At 41.6% G+C, this 23,555-nt stretch overlaps 1 protein-coding gene across 1 annotated transcript; it reads right to left on the bottom strand.

Annotated features, from left to right (window-relative positions):
- Nucleotides 1-15,648: 15,648 nt before the first annotated feature.
- On the bottom strand, nucleotides 15,649-21,962 carry LOC109194277 (E3 ubiquitin-protein ligase TRIM39). Its single transcript, XM_019355030.2, has 10 exons — nucleotides 21,912-21,962; nucleotides 20,611-20,841; nucleotides 20,414-20,519; nucleotides 20,211-20,306; nucleotides 18,680-18,913; nucleotides 18,407-18,554; nucleotides 18,087-18,113; nucleotides 17,702-17,766; nucleotides 17,332-17,454; nucleotides 15,649-17,000 (listed from the first exon to the last, which is right to left on the bottom strand). The coding sequence occupies exons 2-10, from the start codon at nucleotides 20,835-20,837 to the stop codon at nucleotides 16,614-16,616; spliced, it is 1,413 nt and encodes a 470-aa protein (XP_019210575.1). The 5' UTR covers nucleotides 20,838-20,841; nucleotides 21,912-21,962; the 3' UTR covers nucleotides 15,649-16,613.
- Nucleotides 21,963-23,555: the final 1,593 nt, after the last annotated feature.

Consider the following 23,555-nt stretch of genomic DNA (forward strand, 5'->3'; position numbering starts at 1 on the left):
AAAACTTCCTGGTATTTTTTTGTTAATCAGCTCTTCACATGCTATCTATAAATATACTGAACAGTGCTGTGAGTATAACAGACTGGTAAAGAGGGTCATCTCTGTCCTGGCCAGTCCCCTAGACTCCAAAGAGGAGGTGGGTGAGAGGAGGATATAGCCAAGCAAAGGTTCATTATGGACAACACTGCTAACCCCCTGCATGATACTGCGGAGGCCCCGAAGAGCTCCTTTAGCAACAGACTCTTCCTGGCACTGTGTAGGAGCCTGGTTCTTTATTCCTGCCTGTCTGGTTAGACTCCTCCTACGCTCACCAGACAAGACATGACAGACATGCTCACCAAATCCTTGATGAGAAGGAAGAATGAGGCTTTGGGAATTTAGGCCACGAAGTGAAAAGAGTGACAAACATAAGGATTAGCTCATGTAGACGTCAAAGTTCACTTCCAGTTGGATGACACAGTTTTATTTGTTTGAGCTATTAGCATTAATTTGTCAGTTTTTAGTGAAGTTTCATTTGGCTTAGTTGACTTGCTTCCTCTACGACTACTCGGAAAAAAAATCACAGTTTGGTGTTAAAGTGCTTCCTGGTACTCTGAAAGGCCTAAAGTGAAACTCCACACGTGTTCCCCTGATCCCAAACACAGCTGTCAGGAACGATGACAGAATGATAAATCATCTTGTAAACGTTTTCTCACGTGGCTGTTACACCCATGTTTTTTAGCCTTGCTAACTGTTCCTGTTGTGCTGCTCACAAATATGCAAACCTTATTTACATGTAACACATTTAAATATAAAGTCTGGAATTCTCAGGATTCAACACACTAACAAACTATTTCTTTGTTGATTTTCAAAGCAGATTAATCTGACATAACAAACAATATACCATCTCCATTCTGGATTTAAGGAGTTCAACCTGCCTGTTTTGTTAAGAAAGCTATTATGATAACTTCAAATATCCCAGTCTCAACTAGTTTGGGTCAAGTTAATGGTTGATATGACTCCAAACACTGAGGCGTCCTCCCTAACTGATGTGAAAAGCACCTGATAAAATACAGAACAGATTTTTTGAGTTAAATTAAGAAAAGTCTTCATAAAAGTGATGCCTGTGAAACCAATTCAAACCTGCTTCCTGTCAACATTATGCCAGTGTGATTGCGTAAAAGGAAGCAACGATTCAATATTAATAACTATAAATGATAAAAAAAAGGAAACCCAGAGTGGACAAAAAAATGCAAATAGATAAAAAGGGATTTTACATGATTAAAACAACTGACATGGAAAAAGAGACACGACAAAGTACTTTCAATATTATTATACATCTTGGTTATGTTCATCAAAGAAAAAACACAAGAAAAACAAAAGCAAACACTCTTCCATCACTTTGGAAGCGAGTATTTGTCCCAAAATGAATAATGTTGGACTCTGTGGATAAAAGGCAGTAGACAGAATTTAGAAAACATAAGAAGTGTCTCAGTCCCATCAGAGAAAGAGCTAAAATATTGTATTTACTTCTTTCTAATCAAAACCATAAATTAGATCACTGGACTCAAATGTTACTCAACCTCTTCTGAAAGTTCACAACTGCATTTAAAAAAAAATGATAGCATATAGTCAAAGTCAAATTTATTTATATAGCACATTTACAACAACAACCGTTGACCAAGGTGCTGTACAATTAAGATAATTAAAAGAAATAAAAACATAGGGAGATATGATAAGAGTTAAGAAAAAGAATCATAAAATTAGAAGATTTGAGTGAGAAATAAGATAAATAAAAGTAATACAAACTCATTCTGATTTTAAAGCCAAGGAATAAAAGTGGGTTTTCAAACATATGATACAGCAAATGAACAACAATCAACTACGTATTCTTACTAGGTGACGTCAACATGTTTTAATGAGTGAATGACTCACAGCTCATTGTTAGGAAAAATAAAAAAACATTCCTCTGAAGATCAGGTACAAGTACTGAAAGTGAACAAGCATGAATGAAGAAACAGCCAAGAAACACAAAAACAAAAACAACAACATTTATTTTTCACTTCCTGCTTTACACTTTCAAGTAAAAGATCCATGCAGGATCAGTCCCCTTCCTCCTGACATGTAAGTAGAACTGAAGTCTCTCTCACAGGTTGAGACAGTGGTTCCCAATTTTTTTTTGCTAGGCCAGGGCTCTAGACTAACTTTTTGACATGGGCGCACCGGTGCGCCTAACTTTAAAAATTTAGGCGTACCGGCACAAAAGTTAGGCGCACTCAAATTTTTCAACCGCATCGCTTAACACCGCAGTTTTACATGTGTACATTTTTTTGGGGGAAATTGTAGTCCATACTAGAGATGGCACGATACCACTTTTTTATGTCCGATACCGATACCGATATCATAAATTTGGATATCTGCCGATACCGATATGAATCCGATATAGTGTGTTTTTTTTAATCAATAAAACTGTTTTTTAAATATCTTGCTGCATTTTGTATAAGGTTATACTCAAGTTTAAATAAACAACAACACTAAAGCTATTCTGTTATACCTGTATGTAAAAAAAATACACTGCACCCAAAATATTTCATAGTTCAGCAACACTGATCAATCTAATAAACTTAAACCTACACATTCCTCCCTATTCTGGTATTTTAAAGAGTACTTAGCAGAAATATTAAGCAACCTAACTAATAGGGTTGCAAACTCCCAGCAAAAAAAAAAAAAAAGGGAACCACCCTCCACCTCATGATGCTTAATCGACGTAATCAACTTTAATTTGATGCAGTATGAAAAAAAAATGCACAGAAATAAATTATTTTTCAAGAATAATTAAATAGATTCAACATCTTTCTTCTACAGAATTGCAGACTGCACAGATGGTATCTTCCCAAAGGAAAAAGTACTATAGCTTACTAGGGTATATTAGACTTAACAGTTACTATATACAGTAATGGACTTCTATACATTTTACATCAGATTAAAACTTTGGGTGTAAGATTCAGATAATTATTTATTAAAAGCTAGACATTTTAAATGAGAATAAGAAAGAAAAGTATGTCTTTGTGCCCCCTTTTCCCTGTTCATGCCCTATCGGCCCCCCTGGCTAAACTTTGCTAGATCCGCCCCTGCACAGTTACCAGCCGTCAGCTACGTAGAAAAGGATCCTGGTGTAGAAAGTAATATTAAATAAATTCTAACAACAGCTTATCAAGGTTAAACGTGCTGCTGTTGTTCAGCCGCTGGTTTCCTCTTTCTGGTGCAAAGTGGGCCAAAAACAAAGAAGAGAGACTCGCAACAGAAAAGCCGATCAGCTGATCTTTAGCAGTTTCATGAAGTAGCGGCAGGAGAGGGAGAGAGAGAGGCAGTCGCTCCATGTATCAGTTGTTAAGCTTAATGTGGGTACGCTTTACAAACATTCAGAGATGAACTGACACACTTGCTTTACTTCTCTCTGGGATAACTTCCTCGGAGATGAAATGCTGGTTTGGTAGTGAGGCTACAAATACACACAGCCGCTCTATCACGTGAGCACACTGCTCCGACGTGCTACGGTTATGAACCGAGTTACGCCGTGTTGCAAGTTTTGTGAGGTCCTTTTTTGATATTTAATGGATCGGATTACATTTTTTATTTCTCTCCGATATCCGATCCAGTAATTTACGTCAGTATCGGACCGATACCAATACCTGGTATCGGATCGGTCCATCTCTAGTCCATACAGACAATATTGATTTCTAAATGATTAACTAACAATCTTGTGCTTAAAGTGCTTTGGCAATATTGTAGAAAATGTTAAACTTAATCATCATCTTGGCTCCTCTGACGACCTGTTTGCTGTTGCATGCTGCTGAAAGGCAGTGGGGACTTGGGCAGTGCATTTATTGCAGCATAAAGTGTGTTTTCTGGATACACTTTGCTTTTTCAGCGTTCAGAGGTTGATGGCACCGTGTCAGAGCTGGCTATGAATTTCAGACGGATCAGGCCTTAACTTAACACAAAAGTTATCAATAGTTCTTTTCATCTTTTCTTATTACCCACAGCTACATCCACTTCTGTCAGGCCTAGGCTACTCACTAGGGCTGGGTATCATCACTGATTTCTATAATCCATTCGATTCCGGTTCTCAAAGTCCTGATTCGATTCAATTTAGCCTCAGACAGTCAGAAATATTATAATTCTGATCATTTATCAGCACTGATACACATGAGACTTCATCAGAATTGTGAACATCACAGCAGATGCCTTTGTGTGAAAGTAACGAGAATAAAACACAGAAAAACATGAAGGAGATTTTTCTCACCTGAGTTTTTATAGCAGATAACCTTAAAAATATTCTGCAATATTCTGTAATTTTGTATAATTTTAAAAAGTTTAAATTTCTTCAGTATTGAACAGCAGAAATTAGGCTTTCTTGTCCGAGATCATTTAAGTGAAAAAAAGAAAAAGAAAAGAAAAAGACAGCGGCCGACAGCGCTGTGGTAGACTGGTGGGTAATAAGCAGTGTTGGGACTAACGCGTTATTAAGTAACGCGTTACAGTAACTACGTTATTATTGTGGTAACGAGCACGGTAACTAGTTATTATGCCAAAACCAGGAACGCGTTACTCGTTACTGGGATTTAGATAGGCTCGTTACTCGTTACTTCGTGTGGTGGATATCGCGGAGCTTCCACAGATTCAATAACATTAGCAAGTGATGGAGGCCAGCAGGTGGATGAAGGAAAAGGGAGGCAAGAGGAGAGACCCGAAGCGGCCGCCGGTCCGCGTGTCAGGTGAACTGAACTTCAGGTAAGAAGTTATGACCTGCAGTCTATCCGGGTCAGATATAAACCAAGTTTAGGTGGAGTTTATTTTCGGTATGCTGACATTTTCGTACTGCGTGCTAGCTAGCATGACGGAGTTTCTATACAGCTGGGTGGGTGCTATGTTACTGATGTTGAACTTTATTTTGTTCATACGGTTAATTATTAGAGTTGCCAACCGTCCCCTAAAAACAGAATCGTCTCGTATTCAGAGAAAATATTACGCGTTTCGTACTGAGGTGAAAAGGAACACAGTTTGTCCCGGACTTCAGCTACAATGAAAAAGACACAAAGCTGAAGCTGCACAGCTGCCTCTTCTTCTCTCATTCTCTCCCGTTTCTACTTCAATCACGTAACTGATCAATGATCAGCTGATCGGCTTTTCTCTCTTGTTTATTTATCGCCCACTTTGCGCCAGAAAGAGGAAACCAGCGGATGTCGCGTTAAACAACAGCAGCACGTTTAAGCTTGATCAGCTGTTGTTAGAATTTATTTAATATTAATTTCTAGTATCAGCTGATGTTTGCTGGAGCCACAGCTGTAAAGCTGCTGGTCATGATATCGGTTTGGTTATCTGGTGAGAGGGAAACATGCAGATGAAACCAGGAGATGTCCTTACTGAATCATCAGAGCTGAACAGGTGATGGAGAAACAGGTTTACCTTTTAGGTGACATGGATGAGTTGAAGGGAAGTTATGAGCTGTTTCTGAGAGACAAATAACACCAGGATCCTTTTCTACGTAGCTGACAGCTGGTAACTGTGCAGGGGCGGGTCTAGCAAAGTGTTGCCAGGGGGCCAGGTAGGGCATTAACAGGGAGGGGGGCACAAGGAAATACTTTTCTTTATTATTCTCATTTAAAATGTCTCGCTTTTAAAAAAATAATTATCTGAGTCTTACAACAAACAATTGATAGATTGATACATATATACCATCAGAACAGTGTACATCACTGTCACAACAGTGTTTATTTTCATTCAAAGGCTTTATGATTTTTCCTATAATGGTGGGCCGGTCTCTAGTCAAAATGACTGGGACGATTTTTTTGTCCCAGTCCAGCTCTGTATGCAGCTCATCTGCAGTCTGGTGTTACCTACATCTTCCTATTCAGAAGGCAGAATTTCCAAGTTCTGAGTACAATCAAAAGCACCACGACTGCAGTTTTTGTGTTGGATGTAAAAAGCAGGCTAGAATCATGGCGGCGGTCAACGACGGTCCAGGCGTGGGATTTCTCTCATGGAAATGTGCACATTATTTTTTCCTTTCTATTGGTAGGTGGCACAGTGCACTTGTGGCAAGTAAGCAAGCTAGAAGACTGGCACTCTTGCTGGGTATCCAGTTACGGAAGCAACACATTAACAAGAGAATTCTGAGTAAAACCAAAGTTACTTTCCCTAGTAACTAGTTACTTTGAAAGTAACGAGTAACTTGAAGTAACTGAGTTACTTTTTTAGAGAAGTAACTAGTAATGTAACTAAGTTACTAATTTAAAGTAACTTACCCAACACTGGTAATAAGCAAATGAATAATGCAGAAAACAGAGATTTGAGACGGGAAACTGTTCTTGAAGTACAGAGAGCGAGAGAGAGAGAGAGAGAGAGAGAGAGAGATTTTTATCATGGTGGAAGCAAAACAGCAAAATGTCAGAGGGAATTCATGACGACATTGATCAAATGTGAAGCATAGTTTGCTGCTTCTTTTGCTGCTGGCTCAGTGAATTTTGGTTGGAGAGAGACAAAACCTGCAGCTTAGAATCAGCGCAAAAAGACGTAAACACAGAGCGGACGGTGGGCTTGGTGAGCTCCGACAGTGTGTCCATGTACGGGCCGTCGGGTGAGAAAGCCGAGAAAGAGAAAGCTGATTCTGATGCATCGGGTCCGCTCTGTGTTTACGTCTTTGTGTGGAATCCGTGTACCTGCTCTCATTTGCTGTTTGGTGGTTGTTGAAATAGTTTTGTGAGCTTTAATCTGAGAATCTGGCGTTTCACAGTTATATTTAAAAGTCAATTCAGGATTTAATGAATCGATATCGCTTTATTCAAGCTACTCACCTCCCTCTTCCACCTGCACTTTCAACTGGACCACGGCCGATCAGAGAGGTCCCGCCCCTGACTATCTTTGATTGGTTTAGTCCATGATAGGGGCATAATGTGTGTCTGTTGTTGACCAGACGGAGAGTTGCAGAGATTTTTTTTTTTTTGTTACCCGAACAGTTGGTCGCACCGGTGCGACCAAAGATTATTTTTAGTCGCACCACTGAAAAATTTGGTCGTATTTGCGACCAAATTGGTCGCACTCTAGAGCCCTGTAGGCCCCCCTTTGTTTTACAAGAAAAATATTCGCGCCCCACCCACCACCTAAACACCCCCGCACAAACACATCCTCCAACCACACACACCCATATTTTCTTTTCAAACTCCATTGCAGTTTATTTCACACCTCAAACATTTAGTAAACAATTAAGCAAATACAAGTAAACTGCAATAAATTATAGGTAGTAATAAAATAAATGACTAACTCTTTTACGATACGTCTGTGGTCGGCAACCCTGGGCACGCGTGCCACAGCTGGCACGCAAAGGGTTAACTGATAGCACGACCATAGCTGGAGAAGTTCACTAACATTTGAGTCCGGCCCACCATCGATGGTGATTTTTCGTTGTTATGGGTCATGACTTTTTTTTTTTCTTTTACTAACGGTATAAACAATGAAAGATGGTGCATTGGCCAGATGCTGGCAGATGTGTAAAAATAAGTCAGTTGTTTGGTGGTGGCTATGGCGGAGCTTCCACAGAGGCCAACAGGTGGATGAGGGAAGGGGAGGCAGGAGGAGGAGAGACCCGAGGCGGCCGCTGATGTTCCAGATTAACTGGCATCGCAGATTAACTGGCGTCGCAGATTAACTGGCGTTGGTCGAACAGATGTGTGGTAGACTTGCTTTTCAGGAGCTGCTACTGACAAAAGAGCAAATAAACACCAAATGTGTCATCTGTGACATTTGTGAGGTTACCTCAAACACACTCTGTCAGTCCTGTTGCTGTTGAACAACCAAATGTTTAAAAATGTCGCGAGTTTACCTGGTGATATTCTCATGCAGGAGGCGATCGCGAAAACAGCTTTCTGCGGAAGGTGGTACCACACTGTATGTGTGGACTTCCCCTGTACAGAAGGCGACTATAAATGTTGTGCATGCTAAATAAACAGAAACAAATGATCCCTGTTGTCTTTGCTTAATGATTGGTTTTAGTCTTGACAATTAACGTTGCTGGCATTGCATCTTTCAATATGTTTGTGGGTAGATTTGAATGCACCAGGGTAAGTGCAGCCACTCAGACTCTACTCAGTGTGGTCATAGAAACAGGTGCAGATGTGTCACAAGTTAATCTAGTAGTAGGCAGGCTATGGCACTTGGCCACAGGTGGCAGTAGTGGACTGACCTCCATTGGAGACTGCTCCAGCTGCTATGTGATAGTCAGTAGATCTGCTACAAATTGCAGATCATATGCAAGTTTTGGAAATTACATTATGAATATTCCTAACATAGCTTTAAAACCAAGAAATTCTAACTCTCCCCTACACTCAAAAACAGATGACACACCAACTGACACACCTGAGTCACTCACTTTCTTAAATCCACTCACTCTCACTGGCTCTGTTTATTACTAATCACTGTGTAACTGCTGTAAATTCATAGTAACTGCAATGTCCCCACAAATGTTTATTATATTAACCCCACTTATACAGACTGTATATGACTACCAACTCTCTCCAGCCATGAATGACCTATATTGGCTGAAAATGTTAATTTCCAGAGAAAAGACACAGGCAGTGGTGATGTGTCGGTCGCGAACGAAACGGCTCTTAGAGCCGACTCTTTGAAGTGAACGACGCGAGCCGGCTCCTTTTTTTTCTTTCTCTCACCCTCTCTCTAGCACTTTTTTTCGCTTCACTCCGCAAGGGAGCCTTGTGCTTTGCGCTGGGAAGAGGGGGGAGGGGCGGTAGTTACACTCGCAGTAGCACAGGAACAGAGCGGGAGGGAAAGAGAGAGAGGAAGAGAGCCAGGGACAGTGTTGCCAACTCCTCAGTAAGGAAATTCGCTATTGGTTGTCCTAAAAGTGCTAGAAGTCGCTAAATGACGTCATCACCTAATTTGCATAATTGGTCATGCTAATATAATTGTAACCTATGTTGTTGGAGAGAGAAATAACATCGTGGAAGAGACATAAAGTGAATAAAAAACATCCTAAATGCATTTAGAGTTTATTTAGAACTACAAATTAAATTTCTTTTAGAAATTATTGTTTTTTTTAATGTCACAATTCCAACCCTGCTCCTTTACCCGGGCTTGGACCGGCAAAAATGACCCGAAATAGGCACTCTGGTGGAGTTACTTTGTGTGTGTGTGTTTATAAGTAGTTTTAAACCTTGTGATCCACAAAACAGCATAAGAGTAAAAGAGTAAAAGAAGAGCTGAGTGCGTTACAGCACCCGCTGCTTCTTGAGAGTAAAAGCGATACGCGCTTTCATTTCTTTTTTTAGAAAAAAAGTCGCTAGGGGGTCTGAAAACTCGCTAAATATAGCGACAAAATCGCTAAGTTGGCAACACTGGCCAGGGACAACAACGTCACATTAGAAAGGTATAGTAATCATCCACAACTATTTTCAGTTGCAGATGATAAAGAATTCAGAAAGTTTATTCATGCAGGCCCATATGACAGAGAATGTGCATCTTCTTTTTGTTTCATATTTTAATTTATATTTAATTGTATTGTGGTTTGCAGTGTTTTGTGTTGTTTCACTTTAAATTTGTTTAAAAGGAAAAAGCTGAAAATTTAAATAGTTAAAAGTTGAAATGTAAATATTTGGTTTTTTTATTATTTGATTTATTTATTACATTTTATGTGGAGTGAATAAATAAAAGTATATTTACAGTGGCCCCTAGAGACAAAGCACGTACAAACTCCAAAACACGTATGAACTCTGAAGCACATACAAAAGACAACAGAGGATGTGTCACGGTTCTGGGTTGGTTCGACCAAGCATTTTGAGTTTATTATGTTTTGGTTTATTTTCAAATGATCATTTTGTTACTCTTGTGCTTTGTTGATTATTATTATTATCATTGGAATTCTATGTGTCTGTTTATTCATGTTTTAGGAATTGTCCTTTGGTTGTGCCTGTATAGTATAGTTCAAGTCTGTGTCATTTGTTGTCTGTCTCTCAGTGTCGAGTCTGCATCTTTGTGTAGTGATTTCTTGTTTCCTGTTTTATTGTGAAGGTCTACGTCTCATGTGAATGTGTTCAGTTTTACCTGTCTCGTCTCGTTGATTACTCCCAGCTGTGTCCACCACCTATGTGTAATCTCCCTGTGTTTCTCTGTGTGTATTTTAGTCGTGTCTTCTGTCATTGTAGTTGCTGGTCCGTCTGTGTATCCACCCTGCTTCATCTGTGTTTCCCTGCTGTCATCTGTTTTCGCTCGCTCTCATTCATGTTCAGGTTCCTGTTCTGTAGTCAGTTTGTTCCCAGTATAGTTTAGTCTTTGCTCCGTTCGCCATTTGTCCATTTTATTTTGTGTTTAATAAACCACCCTCACACCTTTACAAGTGCCTGCGTTTGGATCCTCCTTTATTTCCTACACGGCTCATCTCACTCACCGTGACAGTACGGACCAGCCAGATATGGATCCAGCGGCATTCACCCCACCCACAGAGCTTCGAGAGCTCATAACGGACTCAGCTTCCAAATTAATCAACCTTTTGGCTAGAGCATGAGGGGGAAGCGTTTCTCTACATTCTGGAAGCCAGGCTACAACAGCTTATTTCCGGTAATCCCTGGCTATTGGACTCACTGCACCCGCTGGTACAAAACTTCCTTCTCCACGAACTCCACCTTCACCCCCCCGCTGCTACCGCTCGCCCGCTCACTTCCATGGAGGATGTGCCGTCCGAACCGCCGGAGGAGGAATTACCCGGCCCGTCGGAGCAGTCTCCGAAAAGAAAGCAACGTTCGTGCCGTCGGCGTAGCACCCCACAGCCGGATGTCGGGACATGTAAGCCACCGGCTGTGGTGAGTGAGAGGGACACTGTTTCTGCTTTGCCAGAGACAAGGACAATTTATTCTGGGGCCATTTTCTGTGTTTCCACTGAAGATGATAGTGGAAACACAGAAAATGTTCAAAGACTGTCGCCGCTTCAAAGACTGTTTTTCCTGAGCCCACGCTCTGTGTTAATGACTGTTTCCACTCTGTTGTTTCCAAGCCTGGTATTATGAATTTAGCGAATGGAAATGTTTGGGACCCTTTTTCACCTGCACTGATTCATTCAGGGGAAGCTGTAAACCTCACCGAAACAGTCTTTCCTGATCATGTTCTCCCATCCACACTTTCACCACAGTCTAACGTTGGGTCTGCAATACAGTTTGCAGTTCAGTCAGCAGCCCAGCTGCCCGCAGTTCAGTCAGCCACTCCACCACCTGTTACAAATCCATTACCGTCATCTTTGCTACCTGTAGCTCAGTTGCCACTAGTTCAGCAGCCTGACCACTCTTTCATTCAGTCACCACCCTCACCGTCTCATTACAAACAGGGAACACACTACATAAAGACTTTAGCTGGTTCTCAGAGGCTGGTCATCTCCCAGAAAGTAACTCCCTCCAGGGCCTCCCCAGAGGTTTGGTGCCAGTCGCCAGCCAACTCTGGACCCCTGGAGGTTAAGCCACCAGCTCCAGCAACTTCACCCGAGAACTTTTCTGAGCAGTCTCAGCCGTCATCCCCTGCTGAGAGCTCCAGTGAGTTCGCCCTTCTGCCTCCTTCCTCTGCTGGAGGATCAGAAGGACCCATTTAGCCGTCTATCTCAGTTGGAGGACCGGAGGAGCCCGTCCAGCCTCAAGCCACGTCAGCTGGGGGTTCGGGAGAACCCAGCCAGCCTCAAGTTTTGTCGGCTGGAGGGCCCAAGCCGCCCGTCCAGCCTCAAGCCAAGTTAGCTGGAAGTTCCGAGGAGCCCGTCCAGCCTCATGTCACGTCTGCTGGAGGGCCCGAGGAGCCCGTCCAGCCTCATGTCACTTCTGCTGGAGGGCCCGAGTCGCCCGTCCAGCTTCAAGCCAAGTCAGCTGGAGGGCCCGAGTCGCCCGTCCAGCCTCAAGCCACGTCTGCTGGAGGTCCCGAGTTGCCCGTCCAGCTTCAAGCCAAGTCAGCTGGTGGGTCCGAGGAGCCCACCCAGCCCCACGCCTCGTCTGCTGGGGGTCCTGGAGGACCCAGCCAGCACATCCTCATGTCAGCTGATGGTCCGGGGAAGTCTGTTCAGCCGTCACCTGCTGAATCATCCCCTGCGACTTCTACACTGCCGCCTGCAGCATCCACATCGCCGCCTGCAGCGTCCACATCGCCGCCTGCAGCGTCCACTTCGTCGCCTGCAGCATCACCGCCTGAAACCGCCACGCTGCCGTCAGGTTCCGCAGCAGTGTCTTCGTCCACGCCTGCAGCGTCAGCCTCTGTGTCTTCGTCCACGCCTGCAGCGTCAGCCTCTGCGTCTTCGTCCACACCTGGTCCAGTCTCTGTGTCTTCGTCCACGCCTGCAGCGTCAGCCTCTTGTCACGGTCCTGGGTCTTATGACCCAGTGTTTTGAGTTTAGTTTATTTGGATGTTTATATGATTAAGCTCATGAGTTTTTCTAGTTCTTTGTTATTAGATTCCCCTTGTGTCTTCCAACCCCTGTTAAGTCTCCCCTGCTCTTCATGTGTTTCATGTCTGTGTCTTACGTTGTCAAGTTCTGGTTGTCATGTCTGCGTCTCATTAGGTTTCCTATTTTATTTTGAAGAGATCTTGTGTTTGTATATTATGGTTTGTTTTGAGTCCTTTGTTGTACTGTCTTTGTTATTCCCTAGGTTTCAATTATGGTTATCAAAAGTTTAGTTCTTAAGTTCTGTCATATGGCTTCCCTGTGTGTTCCATGTTGCCTACTGTGCCTTTCTGTACCATGTTTCATGTTCTGTCTCCCCGTTGCTGTTAAGTTGCATGTCTAGAGTTCAGTCAGTGTGTTTCCTGTTTTACTTTGAAGGTCCGTGTCTCATGTCAGTGTCAGTGTTTCTAGTTTTACTTCCCTTGTCTCGTCCAGCCTGATTACTCCCAGCTGTGCTCTCCTTCTGTGTCTCATTCCCTCGTTATCCCTCTGTGTATTTAAGCCCCGTGTTTTCTCTTTGTCAGTGTCGTAGTCTCCCTCATGGCTGTGTTTCCCTGTGTGTCAGTTTATCCATGTCCCAGATTAGTTTAGTTTTGTTATGGTTTTCTTGCCACTCTGCAATAAAGCAGCTTTTGAGTTTAATTCCTGCGTGGTGAGTTTTGCGTTTGGGTCCTTCTCCTGCCTGCACACAGCCGAAACATGACACCTCTGTGTCTTCGTCCACGCCTGCAGCGTCAGCCTCTGTGTCTTCGTCCACGCCTGGTCCAGCCTCGTCTGGTCCTGCAGTTGCCACACCGTCATGGGACCCAGCTCGTCCTGTTCCGCCTCGCCTCTGCCGGCCGCTTTCTAGGCCTCTAGTTGGGCGTTATGGCCGTCGAGGCCGGCCTCCGGAGAAAGTTCGTCGCCACCGTTGGCTTCGCGGCCGGCCTCCGGACCTGCTCGGTGGCCGCCACTGCCTTCCAAGTGGCCAGCCTCCTGATTGGTTTTTCCTGCACCGCCGCTGTTGCCGTGTGCACGGTCGGCTCCCTGAACTGTTTTGGCTCTTGTGCTGTCGACCTCCGGGTCGACCCCCTGAACTGTTCGTGGACTCCTATTGAGCTCTGGTTTGGTTTTGTTTTTTGATCTGTTTTCCTGTGTTCTTGAACTGTTTTCTTGTGTTTTTGGACTGTTTGGTCTCTTGTGCTCCTTGTTTTTTTGTTTCGGATCCAACTTTATTTCCTACACGGCTCATCTACCTCGCTGTGACAGGATGCTAGGCGCAGTGTTGAGCTTTTGTTACCTAGTGGCTACACAAGCCAGGAAGTACCAACGACCGGATTTGGTGTGTGGTAGTAACAGGTAAATTAACATTTTTTTTTTTTTTTTTTTTTAATTATTTGAATATATGAGTGCTTGTGTATAAATACATAAACAATACACATATGCTTTCAATTGTGTAATTTAAGTGATCTGCTCTGTTTTGGAAGTTCAGTTAACGCTAGAAATGTGTTTTGGAATTTGTATGTGCTTTGTCTCTAGGGGCCACCGTATATATTTATATATAAATAAAACCACAGCTTATATATTTTTTTACACTAGTAATTCCTGTGCAGAATTTTATATTATTGTTAATAATTAATTAATTAAAGCAACAAAACAACCTGAAGAGCCGGTTGGGAGCCAAAAGAGCTGGCTCTTTTTAGTGAGCCGAGCCGAAGAGCTGGTTCTCTAAAAAGAGCCGGAAATCCCATGACTAACAGGCAGGCTATGCTTACAGGATGTGATATTACATGTTATTATGTGATGTTATTGAAATCATCAGGAACAACGGGAGTGGTGATTTCTATAACTTTGTGTATATAATTTGGCATTTCTTAATGATGTAGGCCAAAAATAAATACATAATACCATTTCATTTATTGTAAAGGTTTATTTGCAAGACACAGAAACAGGCAAAATATAAAGTTCCAAAATGTATTGTGCTTGGAACGAATTTAAACGTGGCGATAGAGCCAGGTGCAGATGTGTGTCACAAGTTAATCTGGCTGTAGGCTATGGCACTCGGTCACAGGTGGAGCTAGTTGACGGACTCCATTTGAGTGAACACAAAGTAAACTGCGCGCTTTAGTTGAGCAGGAAAAACACTGAAATCGGAGTAATAAAGCGTACGAGGGGAACGATTACGACGACAAGATTCTCCCAATCGTTTGCTCTTGCTGTCCTGTGAACATCATCGGCGTGGTGTTAACTGTTTGCTGTTTTCGCGGTAACCAGGTAAACTGAAAGCCTAGAAGGCAGCGGGTCCAGATGGCATCAGCTCAAGGGTCGTCAGGTCCTGCACAGACCAACTGTGTGGGGTGATGGAGCCCATCTTCAACCTGAGCCTGAGGCTGGGGAGAGTCCCACAGACTTCCACAGGCACAAATATCCTCCACTACAACCACTAAACATCCAAGGTACGGACATTGAGGCTGTGGACAGCTACAGGTACCTTGGTGTTCATCTGAACAATAAACTGGACTGGACTCATAATTCAGATGCTCTCTACAGGAAAGGGCAGAGCAGACTGTACCTGCTGCGGAGACTCAGGTCTTGGAGTGAAGGACTCACTGCTGAAGACCTTCTATGACTCTGTGGTGGCCTCAGCCTCATCTTTTACAGTGTGGTCTGCTGGGACGGCAGCATCTTTGCCAGGGACAGGAAGAGACTGAACAGGCTGATCCAGAGGGCCAGCTCTGTTCTAGGATGCCTTCTGGACCCAGTGAAGGTGGTGAGTGACAGGAGAATGGTGGCTAAGCTGTCATCCCTGTTGGACAACATCTCCCACCCCATGCAGGAGACTGTGACAGCACTGAGCAGCTCCTTCAGTGGCTGCGGCACCCACGGTGTGGGACGGAGAGACTCCGCAGGTCTTTCCTTCTATCTGCTGTCAACTGATCAAACACACATCTGCACATGTGCAATAACAGTAAGTGCAATACTCTTTTCTGGCATCGCTGTATTATACTCAGTTGTATATAGCATTTGTATTCTATTGTATAAAGTATTTTATTTTATTCTATTGTGTACAGTATCTTATTCTTATCCTATTCCAGTGTTTTTCTAATTTTTGCTATGTAACTTTGCACTGTCCACTTTCTGCTGTAACAAAACAAATTTCCCATGTGTGGGACTAATAAAGGTTATCTTATCTTAAAAAGTGTTTTTTGCACTCCGCACAATAGATATGTTTTCTGTGATCCATTTTGTAATTCTAACTTTAGAATTTGTCTAAACTCTGTGTTGGGATAAAAAGTTAAAAGAACACAGCAGACTCTCAGGGATTCGGTTCACATTTATTTCAGCTTAAATACATCACAATAATCCAAATTTTTACAATAATGGCAAGAAATTATATATACTCGATGTCTTACATGCACAACATATACTGATGTTAATATACTATTGTGGTACTATGATCTACGTGCTACCAACTAAAAACAGACATGCACCTCTGAACTCATAAGACCATGCAACTATGTGACGTGTCCCTGATCTTAAACCAAAGATCCAAACAAAGTTGGATTCATAAAGTTCTTTTAAATCAGGTCTTGAGCTATAATATAAGTTATACCATATTAATAAATTACCAAAGAATGAGTAGTGTAAAAATGTAGGCAGGATTCATGCAGTGCTATCCACCGCAGTGATCGTGTATAGGTGCATCTTATAGTTCCTAAACCATCACTAATGTGTCATTGTCAGAGAACAGTGTCGGTAATCAGTGGAAGTTTTGTCCCCATTTACATACATTTGTCCTACCTTAGTAGACATAAGTGGATGGTTCAGATGAACCCTTGCTTGGGTCTTTAGCTCTTTTTAAAAACCTCTTTATAAATATTATCAGGAAGATTAAGAGACAATAGCAAACCTTGTGGTTAACTTATAGCTTTTGACTGGAATAAATAAATAAATATGTCCAAACACCTTGCAGGAGCTAAGCTTGGGCTTGCAGTCTGTATCAAGATAATATTCAGGGTGTTCGCTTTACACTTGGGAGAAGAATATTTTCTCCTGTTCTTGGTCTTTCATTCTGCTCTCAGTGCCTTTTGTTTGCATTTACAGATTACAACTTATCCAAACAACTAATGTGGATGCTCTCGAGGTTTTAACAAGGATCCTCCAAGTCTCTCGCTCAACGTGCTGAAGTGTCTGCAGTGATCCCAGCCTCGATCGGGCAGATAACCAGCTGGGCCGTGTTCTTCCCGGTGTCATGTATGCAGGGGTTAAAGTACGGATACAGCGGCTCAGTGAAAGTGAGCCCGCTGTAAGTATAAATGTGAGTCTTTGCCTCTGTGTTGTAGAAGGACACCGAGCCTTCTTCATAGTCCAGGAATATACCGACTTTCTGAGGAATTTCTTTAAGGTGAAGAGTGACGGCGGGCCCAGCGCAGGCGCACAGGCTACCACCGTTACGTCGGCATATCGCCCAGTAACCGTTATCAGGGCGAACTGTGATGGCGCCCTTCCTGTTGATGGACTCCCGGGCCACCCCAAGATCCCAGTCTCTTTTATCCCCAACCTGAAACACAAAGAAGGACAAAAATTATGCTAAACTGCAGAGTAGGGCTCTACACACTGATAATAATTTTTTTTACTGACAGTAAACACAACAGATATAAAATCAGAAGTGAACATCATGTAGCCACCAGGGGGCGTAAAGAGTTTTATTTTCCTGCTTATTTAGATCATATACATTATACAGTCCTAGTCACAGGTTGTGTGTGTGTTCATGTGTAATTTTCTTTGGTGTATTTTAATCCAAATCTCACTCTAAATAAAGCTGTTGTGTTCCACTTTGGATAATATTCACACTGATCACAGCAGTTATTTATTTGATCCTTTTATCCTACCTGAACCACCCAGTAACGTTTCCCAGATGTGAAGCTTTGTTTTCCCAGCACGGCGACGCAGGAGTTGAACCTGCGGGGGTCGTCAGGTAGCGGGTTCCTCCACTGCTGGTAGCTCATGCTCACCTGTGGATTGCCACGATCACATTCATTCAAAACAACTACTGATGCCATAATTGTCATTATTTTGCATCTTCCTGAGTTCTGGGCCACTAGTTTCCATCATTTTAGTTCCTGCATAATATCTGTCATCTATTAGCTGTTGTCTGTAATTCACAGACAACAGCTGTGAACAGGACAAGACTTTGTTTAACTCTGAGTTCTTGTTAAGGTGTTACAGTCAGGAATCATGCAGCTGATAATTACAGCTCACCTTTTTATTATCCGGGGACAGGACCACCCAGCCAGCAGCAGTAGCAGGATCCAGAGTTACATCCACTGGAGACAGAAACAGGAAAAAAAACACAAAAAGATTTGCTATTTCAGATTTATTCATATTTTTCAGGATTAAAGAAATAATATGAAAAAATAACCCTGTTGTTTTGAAGCATTGTTACTGAAGTCACCTTTTTTGGCAACAGTGTATCTGTATTCTGAATCATGTACATGTATAAAGATTATTTAATTCAGTGTGTAGAGCCACTTTCTTTCTACTGACATCAGTAATAGTCTTTATTAGATATGGTGGTGATAAATTTTCAGTCTTGTGTAATCCATATAACATAATCACAATATAAATATCATATCCATACACATACCTGCATATTTATTCATCTTGTTTACCTCTGCAAAAGATCAGAAAAGAAACTGTTTCATTTTAGTTTCATTAAACATTAACATAGAACAATTAAAATATTCACTAATATTTTAGCAAATGTTACAAGATTTATTTTTGGACCCTAAGTGTATCACTAAAGTTAGTGATGTGCAGACTTATAGTGTAAAATATGATATAAATATATATGCAATACAAAAAGTGGCAGGATTTTGATAAAACCAAAGGAACCGGTGATACAAAGAAAGTCTTGTGTCCTAAAATCAGAGACTATAATGTTATGTCATCATAAGTATTACAGACCCTCTGCACACAGTTTCCTCTCCAGTTCCTGGCAGATGTCGACCAGTTTGGAGAAAGTTCTCCTCACAGTCCCCACGTAGCTGTCCGACTGGACTCTGACGTCAGCCCAGTGCTTGACGGACATCGGAGCGTTCAGACGTAAAAAGTTCTAAAACAGCATCAGTGACAGAAAGCAGACAGGCCGGTTTGTATTCATATCATATTACAATAGCTTTAGATGCTTTAAACTTGCTTGGCTGAGCAGAAATATTAAACATAAATACTGATTCTGACCTGCTGGAGTTGAACTGGGTTCTCAATGTGCTCCAGGAGGTGCAGCTCACTGCGTCTCTTCTGCAGCTCAATGATCTCCTGGCTGATCTCCTTGAGAAGCTCCTCTGCTCTCTTCTCAGCCACCTCCTGCTTCTGTTCGATCTCCTTGATGAGCAAAGTCTGGTTTCTCTCAATGGCACTTACCATCATTGTTGCAGCCTGAACGCTGGCCTGTATCTCTCTTTCTTTATTTCTCTGCAGATATGAAAAGAGTTTAATTAATATGTGAAATATGTTAAAATGCACCACCTTTGTACTTTGCTACCCCTTCGTCAGTGAAATGCAAAACAAATTAAACTTAGGGAAAAACTGCTTATGTATGATCATTGTTATTAATATGCCCATAATTTATCACATTTCCCCCCAAAAGAAGACATAAGTTCAAAAAGAAGATGATCTCAGTGAGTTCATCCTGCAGTCCTCTGATAACAGTTGATCTATTGTCCCAACCAACCTTCAGCTCTACTTTTCTATGTCTCTTTATGTCTACATGATGAAGGTTTATTATATCACTAAAAACAACTAATAAAAGATCAACAGAGCTCTTAAAACAGAGCCTCACTGCCATATATGAATTACTAAAGATGGAAAAATACTTTGCCTGAAGTAATCCTGACTTTAGAAGATATGAAAGGATTTTAGCTTTTCAGTTTCTATAATTAGTCTGCCCTGTAATCAGAGTCTTTTGTGCACATGGTTACTTAAGTCTACATACTTTCCCTCACTCCACTGTCAGTGAGGGAAAGTACAAGTCTACCCATCTTTAAGAGTCACTTAAAAGGGCGGCTGAGGGACACACAAACATGTGATCATGTTTAATAATCATGCTTTATATTGGACGGGAAAAAGAGTTAGTGTATTACTAAAAGGGAAACAACTGTTAGTGCAATGGGTGAACGCAATATCACGATAGTCAGGGCATATGCAATACTGGGGTTTGTGCAATATAATTGATGTGTTTCCGTTATTGTTATCTATGCTGTCCTCTGTGTCCACTCTTCTTGTCATTTGTTTGTTCTAGTATAATGTGATGACTGTTTTTGTCTCTGTTACATGACCTGTAAATAGTGTCTCTGTATGTTTTTACTAACTTGTGTTTAACACCAACCTGCCAGAGGGTCTGCAGATGGAAATTAGCCCAAGGCTATAATCTGGCATATTTACATTTATTAAAATGTTCATTAATATGTATTGCCCCTTTTTCTAAAAAAAAATAAAAATAAAATAAAATGCATATAATAGCAGGATAAACTGTAAATAAAAGCCAAAAGTGGATTCCAGGCTTGAAAAGTGAAGCTAATGCATTTTTTTTAATGACCAGCAGGGGGAGTCTCCTCTGTCTTTTATATACAGTCTACATGAAGCAGTGAAACACTGCTATTTTTCTTCTGGTGTGAGCTTCTACAAACAAATTAATTGAAGTTTTGTTTCTTAGAGAGCAAACAGGCCAAGAAATGTTCATGTCTGTAAATGATTAAAAAGCAATGCTCACTTTGCTCAGCTCCATTGACTGTTTGATCTCCTCGGTCTTTCTGATTCGGGTCTGGATCATCTGTTGATACTGCTCTTGGGTCTTCTTTATCTGAGTCTGCAGAGGTTGAAGTTGAAAACATGTGTTTTACATCTTGGATTATCTGGAGTTCCTTACAAGATAATCCATGAGCATCGTTATATTTGACCACTTCTTTCTCCCACCTTGATCTTATTGCTCTCCTTCTCTTCTTCAGACCTGGATGGCTGTAGTGGAATGATGGGTCTGTTTGTTGGAGCTGGTTTGAATCCTTTCATTTCCTTTAACAAGCTTTAAGATGATGATGTACATCTGATTAGTTTCAATCAAATGTGCTAAAACGTTGAAATAAAACACTATAGTATAGTTACAATCAACCGACCTTTGAAATATTAGAGTGATTTCTTTTAAGGCCAAATTCACCCTGAGTTCAGGGCGACTTCTGAAGGATTCTTTGCACAGCGGACACTCTGACTTATGCGCCACATCCCAATAACGTTTGATGCACTCCAGGCAGAAATTGTGCCCACATGGTATAGAGACAGGGTTTTTGAAGCTGTACAAACAGATGCTGCACTGAAATTGCTCTTCAGTCAGTGTGGAGGCCATGTTTCTGACAGAGAAATAACATTTTGTTACCCACACATGTTGAAATTCTTCTGTACACTATGGGATTTAAACTCTTCAGGTCAGATTGTAAAGATGCAGGTGTATAAATCTAAGTTTTAAAAAATCTAAATGGCAAACCAAGAAGACTAAAGAACATTTTTAAACATAAGATCAAAGTAAAGCGTCCAGTGTGCCCTTTTCACTTATATTTCACAGAATAGGGGAAAACACATGAAAGCTCATTATGCTGTAGCGCAGAGAAAAGTGGACAGATTTATTTCAGACAACAACTATGTTTAAGTTTAATCTGCAGACTGCAAATATACAAGGTAATCTGTAGAAATTTGCACAACAGCAAACAAACTGTGAAAACTGTACAATTTACTGCCATAACAAACAGAGCCTGAAGGTCCTAGTGACCACATATTGTAACATTTTTATGAATCTAATGGATTTACCAGTAAACAGGTCAAAAAAATAGGCTGTGAAAGAGTCAATAGTGGAGAAAATCTCAGACTTTTCATTCAATAATTTTCTTTGTAGACAGATTTAAAATCAAAGAAATGCTTCTTATTTCAGCGTAGATTAACTAAATTAAAAGAAAGACGTTTTGAGACAATGGGTAAAATTCAAATGAAAACAACATAAAGAGAAATTGTTTCTGAACCTTTTCTTACAATTTCATCACTATGTTTACTATTTTACTCACTTGAATTTTTCCCCAATAAATCAGCCCTCAGCTCTTTATTAATGCATTTTATTTGGCCACTGCTCTCCCCTTACTGAGTTCTCTCTAACACTCAAACTCCAGTCAACGTGTTAAAAATGTAAAAGTAATAGTAGTTGTTGCTCTAATTTAAAGATTGAAACCTCAGATTACATTCACAATACATACACCTACATTTTACACATCATCTCTGACATATCTACTTATACTATTTCTGTGCCTCTATTTAAAAATATTTCTGTCAATATTTGGATCAAAAGTCAGTCTATCTTGAAGAAAAGGCAGCTGATGTCTTGTTTCATGTATTTATTCTCTACGCTGTCTGGTTGGTATAAATAATCACTTACTTGTTTAGGTCATGCAGGCAGACGGTCTTGAAAGACGTGATGAACGCAGAACGAATGTCCACAAAAACACACTCGTCTCTCTAAAAAGTAAGACACGGTACAAAGTTCCTCCCACAGAGGAATTTCCCAACGAGTTATACCGGTTATTCTTGTTCTCCCTGTTAGCTTTTCCTAGTATTTACTCTACATTTTAATTGCTGTTCGCTGTTGCAAATGTTTTTGTATGCAGTTATCATGGACATACGTTTCCTTTTATGATGAACATGAAAAGGGTTCAAACAGAAAATATTTATTTGTGGGCTACAAAAACAGGCCTAAATTCAGCAATATAAACTTAATTAGAGTATAAAAAACAATGCTTTGAGGGATCAGGTATATAATTCCTTAATGTAAATAATATAGTTTAAGACAAAACCCAAAGGAGGTCAATGGCACAGTCTCCAGAGCAGGGATGGGGAGTGAATTTTCCCACGGGGTCACATGAGAAGCTGGGACTGTTGTGGAGGGCCGCTGTCTATAAGCTTATTAGTGCAGACCTCCACAACTGTCCCAGCTTCTCATGTGACCCTGTGGGAAAATTCATATCCCCACCCCTGATTGGACCCTGTTGTCAACTTTGTCCCTGTACTAAGCAGTTAAAGATTCAATATCTTCAAAGCATTTATTGTCATGTGTACAAAGAAAAGCATTTCTCTGTGCAATGAAATTCTTTCTCTGCTGTCCAAACACAGATGCAGGTTAAAATGTACAAATAGAACTAGAACAATGAAAATACAAATCATGCTGGTTTAATATGTAAGATGACCTTATGCGCAAAAATTATTATGTTATCTTATATTATCTTGGGAAGAGGGATGATTGTTGTGGTCTTGAAGCATGTGGGGACGGTACTCTGGCTGAGGGAGAGGTTAAGGACGGGAGTGAGAACATCAGCCAACTTGTTAGCACACGCTTTAAGGACCCGTCCCGGGATGCTATCTGGTCCTGCTGGCTCAATACATTGAGGTCATCTAGCAGACTGCCTGCAGAGCTGACGTGTGGGATGGCGGCCCTAAACTCTGTGATGTGCCACATCCACCGGGGTCAGCAGAAGAATAGAAGTCATCCAGCTTCTCTCTGTACTGCCTCTTGGCCGCTGTAATGGCCTTCCTCAGTCCATACCTCGCAGCTTTGTACTCCGTCTCATTGCCTGATTTAAATGCGAGAGATCGAGTACGCAGCATGCGTCGTACCTGACTGCTGATCCAGTCAACAGGGGAACTTTCTGATGTGTGTGATGGGCACAATATTGTTAACACAGGCACTGATGTACTCGGTCACATATTCAGCATAGTCCTGTATAGTGACAGAGCAGATCTCCTTGGTGGCTGCAGTTTGAAACACATCCCAGTCTGTTTGGGCAGTCCTGTAGGATGCTCTCAGACTCTGTGGTCCACAGTTTAACAGGTGTGATGACAGGGTTCAATTGTTTCAGTTTCTGTCTGTAAGCCACATGAACAGAGAGATGTACTCAGACTGTCCAAAGTGGGGATGTGGTGCAGCCCTGTATGCACCGTGTATGTTGCTGTAGACATGATCCAGGGTGTTAAGTAATGTTGCTGCGAGATGCCACAAATCGTAAAATCTTTCATTGTTAAGTTTGTA

Source organism: Oreochromis niloticus, linkage group LG3 (genome assembly GCF_001858045.2).
Source record: "Oreochromis niloticus isolate F11D_XX linkage group LG3, O_niloticus_UMD_NMBU, whole genome shotgun sequence".
Lineage (NCBI taxonomy): Eukaryota > Metazoa > Chordata > Actinopteri > Cichliformes > Cichlidae > Oreochromis > Oreochromis niloticus.

Excerpts from the sequence above, each read along its gene's own strand:
- LOC109194277 (XM_019355030.2), bottom strand. The coding sequence starts at position 20,837 with ATGGCCTCCACACTGACTGAAGAGCAATTTCAGTGCAGCATCTGTTTG. Across the intron at positions 18,114-18,406 it reads GAGGAAACTGTGTGCAGAGG|AGGTAAACAAGATGAATAAA; the intron begins GTCTGTAATACT and ends GATCTTTTGCAG. Across the intron at positions 17,001-17,331 it reads AACGTTACTGGGTGGTTCAG|GTTGGGGATAAAAGAGACTG; the intron begins GTAGGATAAAAG and ends TTTGTGTTTCAG.